The 16,632-nt window shown below is 31.2% G+C and overlaps 1 protein-coding gene across 1 annotated transcript in view; it reads right to left on the minus strand.

The window, feature by feature from the left end:
• Positions 1-16,632, minus strand: part of LOC147074930 (alkaline phosphatase-like) — a 97,169-nt gene that overhangs the window by 58,710 nt on the left and 21,827 nt on the right. The window contains exons 4-6 of the mRNA XM_085942948.1: positions 15,262-15,436; positions 4,925-5,103; positions 2,234-2,441 (exon numbers count right to left, since the gene is read on the minus strand). Of these exons, the coding sequence (XP_085799074.1) occupies positions 2,234-2,441; positions 4,925-5,103; positions 15,262-15,436 (562 nt within the window). The remainder of the gene's footprint in view (positions 1-2,233; positions 2,442-4,924; positions 5,104-15,261; positions 15,437-16,632) is intronic.

Raw genomic sequence — 16,632 nt, forward strand, 5'->3', positions numbered from 1 at the left:
TAGATTAGTGGTAACGTATTCACTTTGTAAAAAGTTATTTTTCAATGTGATATATTGACTCAGAGAAAGACACAGGGAATATAATACTTTACTATACTATATGAGATTAGTTTATTTAAGTTTCTTGTATTTGCGTTGTTTTTAAGAAACTTCATCTCGTCCTAGATCCATCAGTGTCAATCTTCATAATTCTGAGCTTCGAGAGAGTTCTAAGTTTAACATTGTTTAAATCTACATATAAATCATAACACGTCAAATTTGACTAATCTAAAAACAGAAATCGTCCGCATATTATTTTACACCTACATAACCTGGCATTTTAGCTGTCGACAATTTGTAGTTAATAATATTTTAACTCAAGATACTTTAAATTACATGTACTAGATAAAAAGATGAGATATCCCGTAAACAACCTTATTCTCCAAATTTAAATATATATATTTTTACAAATAGCTTCGAGACTGTTCTTATATGAATTAGTTGATTACATTTAGCGTAATAATTTAAAATTGAATTAAATAAATGCACTGTGGTAAATCAGTATCTTTTGGATATCATAGTTGAGCTGGTAAAACTTTCAACATAAATATTTGTTTATATTATTTTATTTTATGTTCGATTGAATATTATAATATCACTTGGCCCTACGTATAACAATTTTATCTTATATACCAGGGATGGCTAACCTATGGCACGCGAATGTTTTATATTGAAGGGAAAAAAATAGATATAATTTAAAAATATTTACAAAAAGTTTTACAAATACCTAGGTATATAATATTAAAAATGCGTATTTTCTTCGGTTTTTAATATATGTTTACCAATAATATTGATCAATCAATTCGCAAACAGAAACGACGAAATTAATGTATAAATGACAGATCGCATTGTATAAAAAATAACAGTCAGATACTCTTCAAGAATAAACATTATAATTAATTTAAATTGTATAGATCGGTCCTTAGGTTTTATGCGTCACATATAATAGTAGTATGATGTATTTATAGCACTGGCCTCATCGGGCGGCGGGGAAGCCGCGTCATGGAGAGGATGCCGCATCTGATCCGAGTAATTTTGGCGTCAATTTGTGCATAAAGAACAAAATTAAGTAGGTATTATAGTAATACTCAAGAACTCAATTACTTAAAATTTTTGAACTTTTTTAATAGAATTCTTATAACTATTTTTTTCATTTTTTCCTGATCGAACTACTCAAAAAACTGCTCGGTACGTCAAACAGTCAAAAAATAATATTTGGGAAATTTTGGCACGCGTACGTAAAAGGTACGGTGGCCGCGCGGCATAAGCGTTGGACTATAAAGCCGTGGGTCCCAGGTTCGAATCCTGGGTCTGACAAGTACACATATTGTTTTTCAATTTGTGTGTGTCAGGGGTATGGACCTAATAGATTGAGCAAGTGGCTGACATCCATTTCTCGTAAAAAACAAAATCTGTCAATACAAACCTCCACTCTGTGGAGGCCTATATGATCCTATCAGGATCGAACATGGTCGAAAAAAAAAACTTAAAAGGTTCGCCAATCCTGTTATAGACTATAAAGATTTTATCGGAATAGGATTATTTACTATCAAATTTTAGAAAAAAAAACTTGATACTTTCCAATGCCTGCGAAATTCATTTACGTATAAATAATGTCGTTTGCACAATATGTGTATTAGCATATGCAGCGGTATCAAAAATACAATCTTTTTTTATAAAATAGAGTTAAAACATTTGAAACAGATTGATTCGGTTATATTATAAATAGTCATCTAGCGAGATCTTAAGGAATATATATTTTCAGCATGGTTCTCCGAAATTTCACAAAATAGTTAAGGATTTCGCTAATGAAAAAGATTAAAGAATCACAGACATACATCCCAAAGAGATAGACATACATCTCAAACCATATAAGTATTAAATAAAAAGAGATGCAAGGAATCGGCTTTCTCATACAATGAATGAAGTAGGCCAACAATAGCCGACAACTTACGAGAAATAGCGACGAGATAAAAAAAATGCAGGGCATCACGGAGAATTTACTTTGGTCAATATAACGTACCCATATAATATAATGTTAACGTAGTTAACGTTTAGTCCTGACCTAACCAAACATAACCGTACCTGACCTGCGTAACCTTACCATACATAAAAACGGAAGATGCCAAAGATAAAACTCGGGATACTAAACCCGATTATAAAAAGTATTAACAGAAATTTTTAAAAATCTTACCAAGCAAGTAGTCCACCTTATTGGTGTCGATTGCGTTGAATTGCTCTTTATTCCACACGTAGTCAGCCCTAAGTTTCCGTCTTTTCTTGTCTCTGAGCCAGTCATCAACCAGATTTCTTCCATCGAGTCTTCTTCCTTCCGCAGAAGGCTGCTCAGGATCCCTAGCTACCGTCGGAAGCCAGTGTCTTCTACCACCACCCAGTATTACCTGATAATAAAAAAAATTAACAAAAAACAATTAAAGGCATGTCATAGATATTCAACTTCAACTATTCATCAAGAAATTTACAGCCGTAATAGTCATATAAATATTACAACCAAATAATAGATTGAAGAAAACTTTTTTTCTAAAGAGAGTTCAAGTAAGAATGTGCAATCGAAGACCTCTGTTTTTCTAATTATTGCCATTAAAAATCTGAGAGAAAGCCAAAGAAATGCAAGGAAAGGCAAGGAAACTTGTACGTTTGACAAACTGAAACTCACTTTAATGGGGAAACCAAACAAGGCTCCATTAACTTCAACATATTTAATAACAGCACTGAATAAAAATTACAATTGGCTGAATTGGTAATTGAGTATCTTAGTTTGAAAACCGTTGTTTATTTCATTATCTACGCAACAATAAATAATTAATATTCATTCACTTTCGTAACCGTTTACAGAGATAACGCATATTAAAAATGGTATTTATTTTCAAAACCTATCCAAGTTTAAAATTGTAAAATTTTGCAATAGGCACATATGAATAAAAAAATGACTGTTTTCTCTTACATCCAATTAGGTATGACAAAAGAATTGAATGCTGAACACCATATTTGCTTCCTTCAAATTAATCTGAATCTATATCATTTACTTTCAAACCCTATAAAAATTCTAATGTTATGTTACGTCCACGATGACCGAGAGGCTTTAGCGTCGGCTTATAATGTCTCAGGTTTGAATCGTGGGTCTGGCAAATACACATATTGTTTTTCAATTTATGTTTGGAGTCAGAGTATGGGCCTAACAGGTTTAGCAAGTGGCTAACATTCATTTCTCGTAAATACGACATCAGCTGTTAACACAAACTCCTTTCTGTGTAGGCTCATAATATGATCCTCTAATGATCGAACATGTTGAAGTAAGTAAGTATGTTTCAAAATATATTTAAGTGGATTTTTGAGTACTGAATATTATTTAAATGCTGTTTACAATATAAATACATAAATACCCAGTATGAATGGTGTGATTATTAAATTTATTTATTTATTCATTCATTTTGACGTATTTTACAACGTTTTTATTAGCTCGTATTCTTGTTTGTCCAGTACAAATCTTGCAATCGATTTTCCCGTTCCCGACTAGCTGGACATTTGAAACTTTTAGAATAATTCATCAGAACACGATGCCAATGCATTCTTTTAATACTTTTAGCCATCTTTAAGTAGAATTGAATTCATTTTCAGTTAATTCTGTTTTGTATGGAAAGTTATTTCAGAAAAATCCGTAAAAAGTAAAAGACTATTATTGTTTGCTAAGGGGGTGGTCCTAGCAAATACATTATTAATAAATGTACGTGCGTTACTATGGAAATCAAAATGAAATCTCAAAATTACATTTCAGTATTCTTTATTTGTTTTTTTGTTTGTTTTTTTATTTAGGTACTTCATATCAAGTACAAATAATTGAGTTCACATCAGTTGTTTTTCATAATTGTTAACAAATTGCATTGTGGAGTTTTGATAATAATGTGCTCAAAACACATTGACTGCTGACTAGATAATTACTTTTTTATTACCACATTTAAATAGCATGCTAATTGTATCGATTGGCCACTTAATCGTTTCGCGCTAGGTGCGTCTTTAGCGTCCAATATATTAAAGAATTACTTTTGACAATACGTGGTGGATAATTATGGGATAATGAGATATATTCATGCCGTTTTTAATATTTTTTTGTAACTTTGAGTGAAAATTAATCTCCCTAATTAAGTACTTATGCATAATCTAACATTGTGGCTTCTTTGAATGGATAATTTGAAGGCGAAACTTCTTACATAATTTTATGCTAATATTAAAAGCAAGTACATTTATGTTTCACTAGTGAAATGTTAAAATAATTTAATGTACCCATCTACCCATTAATAATTTAACATTTGCATAATTGACGGATATCATGAAGATGTTTTCAAACAAGTAAAAACCACTGTCGTAAAACTTACCACTTATAAAATATGCATAATTATATTAATATTAGTAAAAGTTTTGTACACTGTAATTAATAATTAATGATTAGAACACGCTAGTACAATTTATCATAGAGATTGGTAATCCCTTTTTCCCAAGGGTGTAGAAGATAGTTTACTGTTGTAAATAATTATTAAACAATCTTTCCAGTTTAAATTAATTTTATGTAGTACTTTTAATATGTTAACTAATCGATCACGTTCCATGTTTATTATTTATTTAAATTAGCAGTGGCATTTGCGAATAAAAACTAGAACTATGTTGTCATAACATTTTATCCACTACAGAGAACTATAAATAAGTTTTAAATAAAATTATATTCAAACAAAAAATATAAAGAATAATACAGTTAGTTGCAGAAAGACAACACCATGCAATTAATGGTCAACCTAATTCTATGTTCTATGCATCTCGACCTAATGGTTTAATATATAAATCATTTTATAATTTATTAAGCAGTACTTACATTAATATTCTTCCCAGGTTCATTGTCTACTAGTTGCAAAGCAATATCTTTGCAAGATTTTCTACTGTTGGGAGGGACTTTGCTGTCATCCTCCCAATAGCGGGAGGGTGAATGTGCAAATAGCGCTGCGGGGGTAGCGTGGGTCACTCTCGTTGTCGTTACGAGCCCAGTCCATTTTCCTAAAACAAAAAAAATAATGATAAAGCGACAGGAATATTAATAATGGAATAATTTTCAAAATTTGAAAATGTCTGTCCCGTCATTTTAAAATATTTACGCCTGAGCGGAATGTCATAACGCTACACCGCTCATTGAATAGGATGTACCAAAAATTTATTTGACAATTAATTCAATAGATTGAAATGCCTTTTTATATTTCCAGTATTTTTTATACTACATTAACGTCATGTATCGGCTTATAATAAGTTTGGATAATATTACCATCATCATCTCGGCATGATAAACATATTATGTAGCGATCGATGGTTCTGTGGGAACCAAGCAGTGTCAGCAGAATCCATAACATACGACTCGTTCTCAAATTAATAGTATTTATTTTAATATCGTTTAGTACGTGCATTTTTCATATAATCGATTTACTACTTAGTAATCACCTTTTCACCTCAGCAACATTTATTAATGTTTATTATATTAAAAATGTATTTTCTCACCGAGACCTGATATACTAAGTGTAAGCATTGTCCATCGTAATGAGTTCAATAAAAAAGGCTATCATGGCAAAACAAATCTCACTTAGTATCGTTGAGTCGAAGGCTAAACTATCTCACTCTTCATTGTATCTTAATTGTGTAACTGTCACTCTGCCTAGGGCTACCTTATATAGTGTAATATTGTCTGTATATATCCATGTAAACTGTACTTGTCAATCTATCAAATAAACTCGCCAGTTCCGCCAGCAACTACCAATCTTCATACTTCAGTCAATTTTTCACACATCACTACCATCATCACCACCTACAGTCAAACATACGATGTGGGGCTTGCCCGCATTTAAGAAATATTTCTACTTCTCTCTGCCGCAAGCTCACTTAATCACCTTAGCCACTACAGTCTTAGTTTCTCAATATTTATTTGTTGACTTCAGAGGAGCCAATTTAGTAGTTGGGTGTCTTTTACCTTTGAAACATGGCTTGGCCAACGTATTTGTCCCATTTTTATGGTGGTTTATCATAATATCTTGTTCGTAGTTATTGCTTTCTTCAAAGTTTCTTCTCGGTATCTTTGTTTTAAAGATGTCAACATTTTTTAATCTTCTTTCATTCTTGCGTTCCCACCCATAAGTCAATATGAGCCTAATGACGGTTTTGTATAACCGGAAGCAGTAGTGTTACCTGTTTCTAGTCTTGATAACTGAGTCCGAGCAGCTAGAAGTAATCATATCGTCAACGTAAAATGAATCCTTTTATAAGTTGCCTGATTTTACATAGACTTTTAACGGATAAAATTTTATTGATGATATACGTAATTTTATAAATTGATTTAATATAAAGAATATGCGTGTTGGTGTAATTTGTGTAGATTTTATGCGGTACATAGTTTTTGACATTTCGTAAAGTAATCAAGGTTGTTCATTGGTTGACCAATTCTCTTACCTATTCTTAATACTCTGGTATTACGTGATATGCAACCGATGATTTGTCGGCCGGTTGGTATGAAGTGGTTTTTTAGACTAAGTGAACTTGTTCTTTAATAGAGTTTTTTTATGTTATTAATTTTATTATTTTAAACGTACAAAAAAATATTAGTAAAAATATGGAAATGAATAGAATATTAAGTAAAATAATATAATGTAAACTTTTGAGTACTTATATAAGATATTATATTCTAAAAACAAAATGTCATAATGTCACCTAACACATGTCACCTATTTAGGTTATTACAATATAACGACATTATTATAAGTATTGATTAAGTTGGCATTTGAATGTCACATCACCAATACACGACAGTTACGTTAAAAGGGATGTTGCTATTTATATTAATTTTGAAAAATGTCTTGTTTATTTAAATATATAACACGAATACTACGTCTTTCATATAGGTAGTTATTTATATAGAAAAATAGTTTTATTTCAATATATTAAAATGATTATGACATTCCTATATTAAATGTGGGAATTTGGAGAATCTTCAGAAGATGTTCTGTATTCAATGAACGTCAATGCACGTAAATGTATTTATATAAAAAAGCTTCACATCAAAAAAGTCAATCGTCCACATATACGAGATGTATTCTTCTATTATATGACAACTTTGAGTAACTCAGATAAGGAATTGATCACTGGTATAGTCAAAGGAATCAGGTCACGAGGGCAGACGTCTTCAAAATGGAGCAATATTACCAACTTAGCGACTCACTTAATAATGACTGATGCACCAGATTGGTGCAAGATTGCTCAAGATGGAAGGAGTTTTTATAGGAAAATCTGGAACTTTAGTGATCACCACGAGACAAAGGATAAAGTGAAATTTACCAAAGTTATTTGTCTTTAATTATTCTTAATCGTGTCATTTTTTCAATTACTACAATGCCACATTCTAAAATTTAGCAAATATAAAATCATTTTCCACAGTTTTTAGGATCTCGTTGAAATTACATTTTAATTATTATTCTTTGCATTTCACCGTCTTTGCAAGTTTAGTCATAATATACGAAGCATTTTAGTATACAGTTTAAGGTACGCCGTACTATATATAGTTTACAGTATGTTGAGCGTGTTCAATGGTAGACACTCTTCAACAATTCTTCGAGACTTTCATGGCTTTGATTCGTTTCCCAAATACTCTACTGAGAGTATTGCATTTAATAATTAACTCACTTCGCTTCTTAAGTATAAAATCGTTGTAAGTGAGTTTCTTTATACTTGTTCAAATTTGTTTATTTTAGATATTCTAAAATAGAAAACCATTTTGCCATATGGTAGAATGTATGTATATTACTTTCATTTTTTTTTTCGTTCAACTTAAACTGTTTTTTGTTGTGTTACTTTCAAGGTACATTACCTTGATAGACAGAATAATAAAGCCTTACAGCAATGACGAGCTTTCAGAGCTGAGTGGAAATCTTTTTCTTGACATATTTCACTAATGTATTGTTCCCCTTCTACACTAGGTAGGTAGGTACTCAAATTTAGAGCTTTTATGTAATATATTAGTATAGACTTCGAGTGTCAGGGCCGGAATAATATGGTTGGTACAGCCCTGGAAACAATCAAAGTTTCTAGATATTGTTAAAAGTATTGCGTCATATGATTAAGATGTAAATTAAATTTTTTGTACTACACCAGAGATACCATACTGGTGTACCATGAGCGACTGGGAAGTGTGCCATAAAAAAAATTATTGCCTTACTCCTTAAGTTAAATTCGTTTTAAATATAGTTTACTTTGTGCCCAATTTATGCTGTAAAAATGGAAGTAAATTACAATGATCGATTCCAAGTAACGCTTATAGGCCTTTGGGATTGCAATACCGAATGAAAATTTTAATACCGATATTTATTATTTAATACCGGTATTTCTTAAACATTAAAAAACCAGAAGTATGTGCTTATCAATAAATATAGCTATTAAAATCTTCTTAAAATATTATTTTATAGCAAAAACCTACATTTATTATGTTGACATTTAAAAAAATTGTAGGTAGGTACTGATCATAATTGTAGAACTAGTGATTTTTTTACAAATAATTTGAATAGATAATTTTAACTAAAGCCCTCAAAAGTTCAAGTGCAAATAAGTCCGGCTGCAGGAAAAGCTTTTTAAATTCAACGCTTATAGAATAATTCAACATTTTTGTCACGGATGTTTTCTATTTCGATATTATGATAATTCATCGCGACAATTACTTATATAAATATATTTAATGAAATTTGTTTTATTATTTTTTACCTCTGTTGGATTCACTCAATATATTATTTGTATTTTATCAGCACATCACTTATAATTCATTGTCAAAAACATAAACGAGTGAGCTTTCTTAATACCGAAAATTTGGCTATTTTGGACTTTTAAAACCGCTATAAATACTGGAATACTGGTTTTGAAATACCGGTATTGCAATCCCTATTTATAGGCCTTGAACAAAAGTAAAAACTTTTGCAAGGAATAGTTTTTAACCATTCGCCCAACCAGTTGGGTCCTTATTCTAGATCAAATTTAATACCCACTGAAAAAACATCTTTTTTTTAGCCAGATGTCAGTCCACGACCCACGAATTTGTATTTCTATAAAGACGGCCGCTCTATGCAATAGGCCATAGTGGTTATTTAAAAAATATTCGTATTAATAAATAGAATTTGGTGAGATCCTACTGCGCATGGGAAAATGATGTGTTGTTGTTTACCACTCATTTCGTATTAAAGGAATCCTAACTTCTAGTATTTGTCATCCATTCCAAAATGATTTTTACGAATTAAGATATCAGTACGAAAGTGCTGTACGTTATATGACGCAAAAATGGTTGAGCAATACTGTATTCGTATTCAAAACATATTTAATTATGCAGATCTTATAAATAAACTTAATTTTGTTTGAGAATAGGCAAACTGACGTTAAGTGGCTATATGTACTTACTGTAACAAGGTGCTACATATCTTCCGTCTTGTATACTCTCCGGGTCTTTTCGGATGTTACAGTATTAAAACTTCTTTATAATTCATTAGTTAGAAGTGAGCTTGAGGGTGGGTCTATTGTTTGGACCCGGTAACAGTTGAAGTATAACCTTACAACGGAGAGGGTTCAAAAGAAATTTTTGAGACTTCTTTATATCAGGCTGTATGGATACTATCCGTGGCTTTATCCAACTGACTCTCCCCTGGGCATGCTTACACACTGTAGTTTAAAAGTTAGGAGGTATCTTTATTTTGCTGTATATTTTTTCCTGACTTACTCGTGGCGTAAATGAAAATTCTATAAATACATTCTTGTTAATATTGATCTGATCGTGTCCATGATAACTATATATCTAAGAAGTTGCAAGCATCCGTTATTTGTTACTTATCAATTAAATGTGTAGAGATACCATACTATTTGTGATGCCAATGGTTGTAAGAACGAAAGGTTTATTAGGTCAAATTTATTTGGATTACCAATTACCATATATTATTCCGCTTACGAGAGGTGAGTTTAGATGAACAATATTGTAGTTTTTTTTTATTTTAATGTTATTTATTTTTAAGTGACTTTAAGTGTATGCTAACTATATATTTTTCTAGTGTAATTAAAACCACACACATTTATATATATATATATATATATCAGACATGAGGGATGGAGGTGGGCTATTACGATTCAACATAAATAGTGCAAACTAAACTTTGTCAGTCATACTTATTTGTTTTCATTGAACTAATAACACAATTTGCAGATGGTGCTGGTTAGTTTTTAAAATTAAATTAAACCCTGCCTAAACCAAACCATAATAGTTTAAGTATGCAATGGGCGATCCGATGAATAAGTATGAATTTTGTAGTTATACTTACTTGTTTTCTTTAAATTAAGAATACGTCATATTATTACTGATGGTATTTGATATTTTTTTTAATTTCATTAAGCCCTGCATAAACCAAACCATAATCGATAAAAAATATTTTTCTATCCATAAAATATCTAAAACTATCTACGGTGTTGCATAATTTTAGATATTTTATAGGTAAACAAATATTTTTTGACTATTATCTATGGTGGCATGGGTTAGGCTGGGTTTAATTGATTTAAAAAAAATAAAATAAACACTATAATATACACGTTGTAGTCTTAGTTGAATGAAAACAAATACGTTTGACTGATAAAATTTAGTGCACACTACATAGTCTAAATACGTCGGATTTTAACAGCTACCTCCACCCTTCGTATTTGTATTTTTTCTGAATTATTGTTTTTTTTTCTATACCTTGTTTTTTCTTGATTTACTTGTACTTTTTATTCTAAATGTCATGTTGTGAACGTCCTGAATTAAGTATTTGTTATGTACTCAACGTGTCTTTTTTTAAATAAATAAATATTTTGATGCAATTTTAATAATTTTGGTTGATGTATTTAATAGAATTAGTTCGCACACATCATAGACGGGTCGGTTATTTTAATATATATAATTATTCAAATTGCATCAATGAAAGGCTACTCTAGCTAACTAGTCAGTATTTAATCATGTATCCAAGTTACGGATAGCATTCGATAAAGTGAATAGCAGCATGATAGTGGTCGATCTCCTATATAAGATACGTAGCACAATACGATGTATAGAAATAGTCACAGACTTTAATCGATAACACTGTAGCAGTGGCGCACCCAGGATTTAATATTGAGGGGGGGGGGGGCACGGAGGAGAATGTAAATTAGTCCCATAGGCCATTTTTCTTCTACATAAATAATTATTTTTACATATTTTCAGAATACACGGCGATATATTTGTACAGTTTCTCCTAGTTTTTATTAAATTGGAGGCATAGTGGCGGTAACCGTTGAGCGTGTCATCGGCGACTGGCGGATTGGAAGTGACTAAAAGCGACCATGCTGGACATGTGCACCTAGTATGCTAAAACATTACTCAAATAATACCTGCTAATAGAGCAGTGATTCCCAAAGTGTGGTACGCGTACCCCCTGGGGTACGGGAAGAGTTTGGTGGGGGTACGCGCTGCACCGGGCTATGGCTACACCTGGTGCAATAAGCATTAATACAACATCCATGCTAAAAGGTTTATCGCATGCGGAAGAAGAGAAATTGTTGGAATTATTAGCTTCAGACGGATTCTTGCAAAATAAATATAAGGAGTGTACTTAAACATCATTTACGTTGCAAATGCAACATCCAGTTTTAACAGAGAAATTCCTGAAATACATCTTGCCTTTTCCAACTTCATATCTATGTGGAGCTGCTTTTTCAGCATCTGTAGACATTAAGTCAAAAAAAAAATGAACAGCCTTTTGGGTGTGGAACCTCATCTCAGATAAAAATTAATAACCAGGGAACCAAATTACGATGATCTGTCGTTTCAACATAAACAATTTCATCCTTCTCATTATTTATTATAATATAACTTTTATTTATATTTTATTATGAATGAATTTTATTTTTCGTTTATTATTATTTTGTTTATGTACTACAAAAGGAAAATGTAAATATATTTTGATTGTTATTAAAGTACTGATATGCATTTTTCTTTGACGTGGGGTACTCAGTGTTACGAAAATTATAGAAGGGGTACACAGATGTCGAAAGTTTGGGGAACACTGGTCTAGAGAGCTACAATATTTATGCCGAATTCCACCGAAAAAAAATGTTCTTTTGATTTACCACTACCGACTGTAGTGGGTCTAGTGGGTGTAGTCGTTCTTTTCGCCAAATGTTTATCGTAGATTTTTGGTTTTTTAATATTGAGGTTCCAAAATATTAATTGAAAATGGACAAAAAAAAAGTGTTATTGCATTTAACTTATACACAACCTACTCAACACAACACAGCCTAATATCTCGTTTATCGGTATTTTGTCTATTGCACTCGGTGTACCTACACCATGGCCCCCACATCCTGAAACGGGCCCTCAGACTAGGGTATTTGACGGGCCCCAATCCACCGCTTAGATTAAAGGCAGTCTGAAACACTACATAAACGTTTTTCAAATTGTGTTTTAGTTCAAATTGAGGGTACTTATACAGTAAATTATTGGCGATTTTCAATACATCTACTTTAATAATGGAGCTGTCGAGTATCGACACATAATAATCATAAAATATATTGGACAATTATATAATTTAAAATGTTCATGGTCATGAAGTATAATAGCGCCGCAGGCGACTTTTTTACTATTAAAGCTAATTAATGATGTGTATTTATCTCACTTATCTGGTCAACCAGACACGACAGGCCCCCCACAGCCCGAGCCCCCAGGCTAGAGCCCTGTCAGCTCTCCCCAGCCATGACCTACACCACTCTGGAATTCGTGTGGACACCGAGAATTTTTTGACAGTTCATTAGGGAACGGGTTTCTAAAAAACCCGACATTAATGTTTCGAAATTTTTGTGTTAGAAATAAAAATCTAAGAAATATTTCTAAAAAGGGTGCTGGAGAATTACAAATCATTTTTTTGCCGTGTTATTTGTCTAAGCCCAAGGTATAGTTTATTGGTTTTCAATTTCAATGTGTAAAATCATTCTGATGATTTTCATATTTTGGGTGATGCCAGGGCCCCCTGCCCCCCCTGGGTGCGCCACTGCACTGTATACATATCAAAGATACATCTAGCATAAAAATAATAAAAGAAAAAAAAATGGCCACTAATATAATTCCTATGGAATAGTTCAAAACGCCTTCAACGTCAATTAGAAGCTTTTTTATACAAAGCAAGTACCCATGTACTTTCCCTTGAATTGCTTTTGTTAATAGAATAAAAACAAAATAATTGAAGTAGTATTGTCATTTAAGCTTTTGCGCTATAAAATTTCTCCTTCGGTGTACAGAAGAGTACTAGATAAGTTCTTATATTAATTTTATTAAAGGAATAAATTATTATTGTCTCTTGAAAAGGTCTTGGGTGATTTACGAGTGCTTTTATTATTAATACTATTTCTATTAGCCTTTCGACGAAGACGGCATATTTAATTTATATATTTCGAACATACTATTAACAATGCTTTTACAATAATATATATTTTTTTAAATGACCTTTCATAATATTATATTTTGCCATATTACATAACATTTATCACTAAAATAAGAAACGTTTCCAAGATATTTTTTCATCTGTGGGATCCTACCTTGATCTTGTAGATTCAATCATGTCGCTCCATCTGGGAGATACACGACTTTTTTTTTTTGACCTTCTTTCTTAAATCTCTTCCGAATAATAACGCATCATTTTCAAGTAGACGAGAGACGTTTATTGATGAAAAACTTTTCTAATCTGGATATTATATTTGTGTGTATAGCCGTCTCTAGAATGTGCTACTCTACAATCACATCTTTAAAGTATCAATTCTCTTTATATTATATTATATTATTCGCTACGAGTTCAAATTTGAATACCGTATAAAAAGACTTAACATATCAGCATGTCAATGAGTTCTTTTTAGTGGTTTATGTGAGCTGGTGTTTTTCATATATTAGTGAGACAGCTCATAGCATTTTTAGAAATTGCAATTGTTTACTTATTTCCTTCTCGCAGTCAGTTAAGTCACTACGACCTTGTTTCAAGGTATATGAAACCGTTTAAAACCCTGTAATAAGTTAACAATTATTTAGTCCCTTTGTATAGACAAGTATATGAAATTGATAAATGACTTGTTAATTTACCACTTGCCTTTTAAGTATTCCTACGAATATTGCAAATATTACTACATATTCTCCTTATCTTATCTGTTATCTGTGATTAGCGTAGTGTTTTCCGAATATTATTGGAGATTTTACTACATCAAAACGAAATGTGTTTTCCTTACAATAATGAATAGTACCCTGGAGAATAAAAAAACGTGCCATCAGAAGAGTGAAATCTTTTGAGACGTGGCTATATAGGCGTACGATCAGGAAGTTTTAAAAACCATAAGTCAAGACAACTGACAGTTACCATAAAATCTATATACTTTAATCTGAATTTCCAGAATGAAAAATATGATTTATTGCAGCTCATTATTAGGTAAAAATATGATTAACAGTAGAAGCATAGGTGGAAAAAAAAATCTTAGTTTTCCAAGTGATAGTAATCTGATTACAGTTGGCTCAGTTGCAATTTGGTCATTGACTTTCGGTAAAAGAATAAGTAAAGTAGAAAATTTTAACCGGAATATTTAAACTCATTTAAGGCAACATTCTGAATATTAATTCACATGTGATGAATGTAAAAGTAATATATACGTGATTGTTTTATATTTGATCAGTGAATTTTATTTGATGCGCCTAGAATCATAACTCACATTCTGCAATTTTGCCATTTTTCACTTAAATATACCAAGTGATTCTAAAGACATTAATATACATAAACAAAAATAGTTGTATAGTAAAAGTCACTTTAAACCATGTGACAATCATTGACAAAGTTGACTGAGTGGTCATAACTTACATTTTTCAATGAATAGTGTGAGTTCTGTCATCAAGATCTTTTAAAGCAATCAGGGAGCTGTACTTCTCATAGTGAGCTATGTATTATATTATATATTAAAAAATGTAAATCGACTCACTCGCTCATTCAAGGGAGTTCAATACTTTTTTTTTAATTACAAAAAACAGTGCTCTGGTGTTTTATGTGATTATCTGAGTTGACTCCAGGCAACGCCACATAAATTTTATGGTTTCAGCGTAAGACATTTTTTCAAACTCACCAGCTTGTTGTGCCCACTCTAATATAGATGACACTCTAGCTCCAAATGATGACGAGCAATTCTCAAACTTGGCTCTTCCATCCACACCAAGAGTTTCATAATTGGCTTTGACTCCGCACATCAATGCTGTGGCACATGCCGATGACTCGCCGGTTTGAGCATTCAAATTGTATGTCTGTAACAAAGAAAGAAACAATTTTTTTTATTTAAGCAATATTCCAGAGCAACCACAAAACATAGTTAACTTACTTTCTTAAAAATATATGGGGGTATTAAATATGAAATCTAGAACAAAATAGAATTTAAATTAAAAATAAATTAGGGAGTTGGTAGCATCTATCAGCCATTATAAATTATAGATAGACAATATCAACCTTTGTTGTATCACCTCAGAATAACATTTGTTAATAAGCGGGATTGAGAAGCAAATCGTAGTTTGTGCCCAGTGTTTAGACTTGGTATGTGATTGGTTCATCTTGGTTAATCTATATTAAATGATGTTTAGAATCCGTAAAACTGTTGTAAACTGTGTGTAAACTGAAAGTGGATAAATGTTATGTTGTCAAAATATCTGTTACCAATTGAAAATATCTTATTAACCGTTTTGAGTGTATTATAAATAAGTAAAATGAAAACATAAAACAAACATTTTAAAGTGTTTAATAACATATTGTTCTATCAAGAATAAATAGGGAAACAATAATAATTATATCGTTTTTTTTAATAAGGAAAATTGTTTTTTAAGCATGTATATTTACTAAATAGGCGTTTATTATTATGTCATAATCTGTTTGTCAAGAACATAAACTTTCATAAGCTATTAAAAAAACATAAAAGCAGATGTTGCAGCTAGTACCCTCATTTCATCATTATTTGAGGAAAAACATAGATAACTAAATACATTGTATGTTTTATGTTTTATTGGTGAACATTTCGATCAAGCGCCTTTGATCTATGACGGTGACTTATTATTATTTAAGTTTTATAAAAATAGTGTATAAATACAATGATAAAAAGAATATAATGGAACATGATCATTTCCTTCCTTTTTCTCTCTAGTAATTTTCAAAAGTGTATTATTGGAAAACTTATTTTTATTTATTTTTCATCTCTCTTAATAAAAATGAAATGCTGTCCCGTCTATCCTTTTTATAAAAAGCACAAAAATAGAACCTACTTTATTTGTACTATAATATATTGTACACAGCATATTTCAAGTAGGTAATATTTTCTCTAATAAGATAATAAGTAAAGAAGAAAATTGCTGTAGTTTCGTTTGATTTTAAAATAATGAAAATAACTTCTCCAGTTATTTTAGTGTTGTTAATATAATATATAAAATGGATTTTTTTGTATAAAAAAGTACATTCA

The sequence above is a fragment of the Rhyacophila brunnea genome, unplaced genomic scaffold (assembly GCF_057557595.1).
Source record: "Rhyacophila brunnea isolate RB1 unplaced genomic scaffold, BYU_Rbru_1.0 scaffold_15, whole genome shotgun sequence".
Classification (NCBI taxonomy): domain Eukaryota; kingdom Metazoa; phylum Arthropoda; class Insecta; order Trichoptera; family Rhyacophilidae; genus Rhyacophila; species Rhyacophila brunnea.